This window comes from Rhagoletis zephyria, unplaced genomic scaffold (genome assembly GCF_001687245.7).
Source record: "Rhagoletis zephyria isolate East Lansing unplaced genomic scaffold, Rhagoletis_zephyria_1.1 Rzeph_scaffold_00088, whole genome shotgun sequence".
Classification (NCBI taxonomy): Eukaryota; Metazoa; Arthropoda; class Insecta; order Diptera; family Tephritidae; genus Rhagoletis; species Rhagoletis zephyria.
Window position 1 is genome coordinate 171,858 of NW_016157172.1, and position 8,328 is coordinate 180,185.

An 8,328-nucleotide genomic window follows, 5' to 3' on the forward strand; every position below is an offset into this window, starting at 1 on the left:
CCGTTCAGTAGTTTTCGAGATTACCGCGTACAAAAAATCTCGACTTTCCTTTATACTATGTATAGATGATCAAATGATCCACATTTCCGACGAAAAAAGAATTATCGAAATCGTTTAACGTGATCCAAAGTTTTGCGGTAACACACATAAAAGAAAATATTCCGGCGAATTGATAACCTCCTCCTTTTTTTGAAGTCGGTTAAAAAAGTATTAAATAATTTATTAACTCCAGTGTACCGTGATATTATAGGGATATTTTAGAATACATGTGAATGTGTACACTCATGTCAAAATGAATAAAATTTGTATTTTTTATTAAATATATTTTATTTATATACCAAAATATTGTTAAAAACAAGTACTCTAGTTTTAGAGTATTTTCTGTTCTTACATTCACTATTTTGCTTTGACTAAAAGTGTACTGAAAAGAACTGATTTTTATAGCATGAAAAAGCCTAAGGTACTGATTTTGCGCAAAAAATCTGGCAACCCTAAGATACAAAGATGTAATCATAAGTGGGCGTCGATACGCCCATTTTCCAAAAATTTAGCGATTTAACGGTTATTAGCGGTTGAATAAAAAAAAATTTACACCCAAAATTACAGACATTAGTATTCAAATAAAACTAACACACGCTAATCTTTTTTTCGTGATACGCCTTAATGTACTTTATACTTACGGATTCGTAATCAGTACAAGAAAGTCTATCCAAAACAGCTTTAACATTTGCCGCAACAAAATCAGTGTTGCCCTGTGTAAGCTTTCCACACAGCACTGTTATTATTTTATCGCGCTATTCAATCGTGAATTACAACATAACTTGGACGAATCTGTACACTTTCTTTTGGAATACTTGAAGTACGTATTAGAATAGCCCGATCTCTCGCGATCACAACTTTTTCAATAATCAAATCAAAAATATTCTTATATACTTATATATGTATATTATTTTTTAGACAGCTTTTGCAATACATTTTTACATATATGTAATCAAGATACAAAAAAGAAGGTAGTTTCATTGTCACTTTTCGGGCGCCATATTAACTACCTGACAATTAAGCAGATTGTGACATTTCGTGCTGCCATACCTAGTCCTCAATAAACATTTATTGCACAAAAATTTTTACAAAATTAAAAAGAAATTTCGATATGCGCAAAAACGAAAATTGAAATTCGTGATAAATATTATAGTTATAGACGATAGGAGTTACTCCCGATTGAACTGGCACTCAGAGTCTGGAAGTAAGTAGTGTGTTAAGTGCAGCTTGGCCGTCCCGTAAACTGCTTCCGCTCCACATATTTTCCACCATGTAGTCCATATCCTTGAGTATTGCAAATACCTCAGCCTGGAAGACCGAAGTATACTTACCAAGAGAAAAGTGAATGACGGTAAGAGCAACGCCACGTATTGTAGAGAAATCTTTCGTACCGCACACGGCAGTAGTTCTTTGAAGTTTTGCAACGCTCTTGTTAAGTCGGAATTGTAATGCTCTCACCCCCTAGGATTGTTCTATATCGAAAAAAGCATACCCTTATTTTTTTATTATTTTGAAATCAAAAAATATTTATAGGTCGCTCAAAGCGCTCAAAGTTTTTCATGTATTTTTATATGGAAAAACTCTGGCTTTCTTCAGAAGACATTCAATAATATTACCCAATTGTTTATTTAACCATTTTTGATACTAACCGTTTTTTATTGGTCGCCCCATTGCATTTTTCGGGGTTTTTGGCGGACCTAAAAATTATAGTTGAGAAGAAAATATGGTTTAATAAATAATAAATTATTGGGAATCTCCTGCAGATAAACAGAGTTTTCTGGTAGAAAAATATTGATTTTTAACTATTATATACCATTTCTACGGAAAGTGGTTTTTTCCCTATATAAAATACATCGAAAACTTTGGGCGCTTTGAGCGACCTCTAAATATTTTTTNGTGATAAATATTATAGTTATAGACGATAGGAGTTACTCCCGATTGAACTGGCACTCAGAGTCTGGAAGTAAGTAGTGTGTTAAGTGCAGCTTGGCCGTCCCGTAAACTGCTTCCGCTCCACATATTTTCCACCATGTAGTCCATATCCTTGAGTATTGCAAATACCTCAGCCTGGAAGACCGAAGTATACTTACCAAGAGAAAAGTGAATGACGGTAAGAGCAACGCCACGTATTGTAGAGAAATCTTTCGTACCGCACACGGCAGTAGTTCTTTGAAGTTTTGCAACGCTCTTGTTAAGTCGGAATTGTAATGCTCTCACCCCCTAGGATTGTTCTATATCGAAAAAAGCATACCCTTATTTTTTTATTATTTTGAAATCAAAAAATATTTATAGGTCGCTCAAAGCGCTCAAAGTTTTTCATGTATTTTTATATGGAAAAACTCTGGCTTTCTTCAGAAGACATTCAATAATATTACCCAATTGTTTATTTAACCATTTTTGATACTAACCGTTTTTTATTGGTCGCCCCATTGCATTTTTCGGGGTTTTTGGCGGACCTAAAAATTATAGTTGAGAAGAAAATATGGTTTAATAAATAATAAATTATTGGGAATCTCCTGCAGATAAACAGAGTTTTCTGGTAGAAAAATATTGATTTTTAACTATTATATACCATTTCTACGGAAAGTGGTTTTTTCCCTATATAAAATACATCGAAAACTTTGGGCGCTTTGAGCGACCTCTAAATATTTTTTGATTTCAAAATAAAAAAAATAAGGGTATACTTTTTTTCGGTATAGAACAATCCTAGGGGGTGAGAGCATAACAATTCAGACTTTACTTTTTCACGTGCATTTTTGGACCACCCTAATGTACAGACATGTTTACAACTTCGCAATGAGAGCATACAAGCGAATAAGTGGTTCGATTTTTATCACGAGATTCCCCGACACAAATTTACAAGTCATTAATGAACGCCACAGTATATACAGTAGTTGCGTTCCCTAACTCGCAAGAAGTTGCAAGAATTTACAGGAATTTGCCAGAAAACGTTCCCGTACTCGGCTCTCTGGCTTCTATTGCCTTTTGACAGTTTTACAGGTTTTAGCCCAAGTATGATAGAATACAAGATTGCGCCGATCAGAGAGGATTTTGGAGAATAACTTTTGTGTGACGTCACACTGGTGCAATTGCGAGAGAGAAATGCCAAAATGTGAGCAAGAATGGAAGAAGAAAAAATGTTGCAAGGGAAACGTAAACAAGTTGCACAAGTGTGACGTCATGCAAACAACGATTCTGTCAAATTCATTAAGAGAGGAATAGCGGTCCGAGATCGGCGCAACATTTGTATTCTCTCAATCGTGGTTTTAGCCCAGAAGAGTTGGGGAACGCAACTAGTAATAAACCTTTTTGAGTACTCCTCGGGGGTAAAATCTGATCAGGGTTGATAATAGGTTCATTCCTTATCTTTTTGGACTAAAATCTGAAAAGTGTCAAAATGCCAGAGCGTAAGCAAAATGCGCTCACTAAAAGAGAATAACAGGAAAAGTAAAGGAACGCAAAAAACCAAATTTTTAGTCCAAAGAATGGCAACAACAAAACTAACGTCAAATAAGAACAGAAATGTATGTACAAAACACATTCACACAAGCACAAGCACAATAAACACTTGCTATATCAATTATTTTTTGCCTCCTTCCAATTTCAATTCATTTCTTTTACTTTTTAGATTATTCTCACTTTTAGCGTATTCTTTAATTTCCGTTAATTTAAATTCAGTTGAGTTTGACACTTTTCAGGATTTTGCCAGAAAAAATTCTTCTGACTAAATCTGACTACTTCGGACTGATGAGAGTCACTCTCACTGACTGTTGCTCTCTCATTTTTGCTGTCATTTCCGAGTTAAGGAACGCTTTTTGGACTAAATCTGACTACTTCGGACTTTTCATTTTTGCTGTCATTTCCGAGTTAAGGAACGCTTTTTGGACTAAATCTGACTACTTCGGACTTTTTCTGACTATTTCTGGGAGATAAGGAACGCTCCTAATAAGAAGGAGCATGCCTTTTGTTCATTCAGAATTGTATACAAAATTACTGTGGTATGAAAGGGAACAACCGTACTATGGCAGAGTGGCACAAGTCATGACTGTGTAAAATGACCGAAATTGTGTGCAAAAGTTTAAAAACATTGCAAATCATTGTCTATTATTATAGATACTAGTACAGATTATCATAGATCAGTGTATAACTCTTTATATTACACCGTACTTGATAATGAACTGTTAAAATTTACTTTTTCCATAAAAATTCAGTGCTTTAATTGCGATTTGAGTTTTCCAGTTTATAAAACACAAGGGTTAATTATGTACTTAACTACTGATATTATTCTTCATTAAGCATGAATATCAGCATACATTAAAGATGAATATTATACTTAACCTACATGTTGTTCATAAATAACACATAATTATGTATATTTCATCCTCGAAAAGAACTTTTCATTCACTTTTCATTAGACGAAATTCCCCACAGTAAGTGTTGTCGTGCACGCAGAACGAAAACGCTGCACACCCAAAAGTACTCCTCGGGGACCAAATGGTGAAAAACTGCGAAAAGGTTTATTACTGTATATACTGTGATTAACGCTATACCGGTATGAAATCATATACAAATGTACATAATAATAATAATAGATTGGCGCTTACACATATGTTAGTGTTTGGCCGAGCTTCTCCTCCGATTTGTGGTGTGCGCTTTGATGTTATCACACAAAGGTGAGGGACCTACAGTTTTTCGCCGACTCCGAACGGCGATTGTATTTTTATGGCAGAAATACACTCTGAGGTTTGCCATTGCCTGCCGAAGGACGACCGCTGTTAAGAAAAAACCTTTTTCTATATTTTTTGCGATGTTGCTTTGACCGGGGCTTGAACCCAGGTGCTGATGAGTGAAAGTGCGCACTGCTTACCACTACACCACAGCGGCCGACGAATGTATGTACATACGTATGTAAAAACATAGATGTATGCAAACGTGGATAACAATCATAAAGATAATACATACTACTAAAATTCTTTTTCGGGTGCTAAGTATGTTGGTATTTTCACATTCCTAAAGAATTAACGGATTAAAATATTCATGTATTTTCACAAATATATGTTATTATAAATTTGAACAAAATTACCAGCTTAAAACTAAACTCATAATAGCGCAATGCGGTTGTTTACTTTTCAGATAATTTTGACTTTAATTCGTCCGCAATGTACTGCCAATATTTGCGACGTACAATGTCATGCTTTTTAGACATGTCGCTGCAAAGGCTGTACACTTTCCTTGACAGCGCTTCCGATTCAGTTGAATCAATTTGTTGCAAACTCTGCTCTCTATACAAATCAACCAGGAAAGCTAAGAGATAAGGCGAACGCACTCCACTCGTGTATAATTCTTCACAAAATGCTAAAACCTCAGGGTATTGATTCAATATTCCATCTTCACTTTGCCTTAAAATACCTCCCAAATAATTCCAGGCACTTTCGTTGTTTTTTACAACGCGAATGCGATTCATTGTGTATTGAATTTCACGTTGCACTACTTCTGGCGTTAATCCAAAATGCTTAAGTACAAAAAAGCGCTGATTCCACGCGGAATTATTTCGAATATCTTCTGCAATAAGACGATCTACAAATGAAAGCTCGTTGTCGAATAAACTACAGAATTAAATGCAATTAAGTTCCAACTTTTAAATACAGAATTGAAATTTTACTTACTCGAAAGTCTTTATAGCCCATTGTCTATGTTGCCAAGCGTGGTAATTTTTGTTGTCGCGCTGCAAGGCTACCTCAGTCAACTCTAGTTCTTTGGATGAATCATTTAACATTTCCACAATAACACGACGATGGTGCCACACTTGATAGTTCTTCGCGTTGTCACGTATAACTTCATCTAGGTAGTCTAACTCCTCGTACAAATCACAATCCAACGCCCGCAATATATCCCGCCGGTATTGCCAAACTGTATAATTTGCTGGATTTAATCGAAGAGCGTCTGCTGTCAGCTCTAGAGCCCGATGCGATTTTTCTTTATGGGCGAGTATGGCGCGAAAGTAATCAAAGACTTCGCGAACTGGAATATAAAAACAAAACTTTATATAATTTACAAAGCATATTTAAGATTTGCAAAGCTTACATTTGGGGCTGTAAGCTATGGCAACAACTGGGTGCTCGCCGTCATCTTGTAGAATGGGAGTCACATCTGCCCATTCATTACGCTGACTGTAAGGGATCCATTCTTCAGACCAGTCGTCGCTGTCGCTATCACTCATCTTACCACGTTAAAAATTCAATTGCCACACAAATTTCTAACGAAATTAAATCACGAAAACATAAACTTACAACTCCGAAAGCCGCTTTGCCATTGAATCAACAACTGACTCACTAGCTTCGTTCCATTTTCATCTGGCAGCCGTTGAACTAGAGGTGGGTGTCACACTCCCGATGGTTTAGATTTCAGTCTATTATCGATATTTTTTAACACTATCGAAAAATTACCACTTTTAGGGCCAATTCCAAATGAATATTTAAATGGCACTTAAGTTTAATTGTGGATTGCAGTTTAAATGCCAATAAACTTTCGTTGGGTTTCAGATCAACTCTGTTTAAACATGGCAAACAATTGGCTGCACTGCTGCTTGTTCTTTGAAATTGTTGTTGCATTTGCTTGTTTGTTTACATTTTATGCTAAACAGCTGATTGTTTTTTGGGTGGATTTGGTGGGCAGTGTTGCCAAGTTTTAATTTTCAAAAAGCACCAAAAACTTGGAAAACAAGCGTTTTATCACACTAAAAGCACCAAATTTTTTTGAATCAAAAGAAGCTTTTTTCATTAGAGTTTGTATTTAACATAAGCAAAAAATTACCAATATTTACAAGAATACATACATAAATCAATACACAAATTTTTCGCCCATAACGATTGAATAGGCTCTACACACATGTATTGCATCATACAAGGTGTTATCAGTTGGCAGCTTCGCGCTCTAACAGGCTAACCTAATATTCGCGGCTTGCGTTTTGGTACGCATGCCGTCGAATTCGTTTTTTTGCGTCACCCGAAATTGACTTGCATGCGTTTGCATTTGATTTCATTGAGCGAAACGTCAAATCAAAATGTCACGCAGAACAAAAATTGGAAATTGAGTTAGCTTCATACGCACGCCGTTCAATTTCGGTTGATCTCATACAAGTTGCATGTGCATGAGAAATTTTTGACAATAAATTGGCGGCGTGCGTGAATATTAGGTTAGCCTGTAATTCCGCCATATTGACTGCCTTGCGTGAAACAGTGTTATTTCTTTAACTATTTTTTGCCCATTAATATAGTTGAATGTTTTTTATTTTTTCTCAGTATATACACTTTGTTTTCTTAAAAAGGTATTTTATCTTATTTTATTTCATTTCATAACGAATGTACTATAAAAAAGCAAATTTTGTTTAGGAGAAAATGTGAAATTTTATATTTTTCCCCCATATGGGGATTCACTTCTTCCCGTTTTTCTTCTCATTCTACTGAGATAAGGCAGTGTCAAATCGATCTGTCACAACTGATACCACCTTGTATTATTGCATCATGCTCTACACATGCTATGATGACTCAAACCACAGTATAGACAGTAACCAACCTTTTTGGGTTGTTGTTGTAGTAGTCGTTGTTGTTGTAGTTATATTCACTCCTGAGGAAGGCACGGGGTTGTGTGCTGCTATTTAATGGCCTTCCTCAGACTTTTTCTTAGATTTCAGGGTTGTGTGCTGNTACATTTTATGCTAAACAGCTGATTGTTTTTTGGGTGGATTTGGTGGGCAGTGTTGCCAAGTTTTAATTTTCAAAAAGCACCAAAAACTTGGAAAACAAGCGTTTTATCACACTAAAAGCACCAAATTTTTTTGAATCAAAAGAAGCTTTTTTCATTAGAGTTTGTATTTAACATAAGCAAAAAATTACCAATATTTACAAGAATACATACATAAATCAATACACAAATTTTTCGCCCATAACGATTGAATAGGCTCTACACACATGTATTGCATCATACAAGGTGTTATCAGTTGGCAGCTTCGCGCTCTAACAGGCTAACCTAATATTCGCGGCTTGCGTTTTGGTACGCATGCCGTCGAATTCGTTTTTTTGCGTCACCCGAAATTGACTTGCATGCGTTTGCATTTGATTTCATTGAGCGAAACGTCAAATCAAAATGTCACGCAGAACAAAAATTGGAAATTGAGTTAGCTTCATACGCACGCCGTTCAATTTCGGTTGATCTCATACAAGTTGCATGTGCATGAGAAATTTTTGACAATAAATTGGCGGCGTGCGTGAATATTAGGTTAGCCTGTAA

The 8,328-nt window shown here is 35.7% G+C and overlaps 1 protein-coding gene across 2 annotated transcripts; it reads right to left on the bottom strand.

The window, feature by feature from the left end:
- Positions 1 to 4,869: 4,869 nt before the first annotated feature.
- Positions 4,870 to 6,410, bottom strand: Fnta (farnesyl transferase alpha). Of its 2 annotated transcripts, XM_017630410.1 has the most exons (4): positions 6,124 to 6,410; positions 5,706 to 6,060; positions 5,123 to 5,645; positions 4,870 to 5,049 (listed from the first exon to the last, which is right to left on the bottom strand). In XM_017630410.1, the coding sequence occupies exons 1-3, from the start codon at positions 6,257 to 6,259 to the stop codon at positions 5,162 to 5,164; spliced, it is 975 nt and encodes a 324-aa protein (XP_017485899.1). In that variant the 5' UTR covers positions 6,260 to 6,410; the 3' UTR covers positions 4,870 to 5,049; positions 5,123 to 5,161. The 2 variants fall into 2 exon arrangements, with proteins under 2 accessions (XP_017485899.1, XP_017485892.1); XM_017630403.1 differs by lacking the exon at positions 4,870 to 5,049 and having other exon boundaries at positions 5,058 to 5,645.
- Positions 6,411 to 8,328: the final 1,918 nt, after the last annotated feature.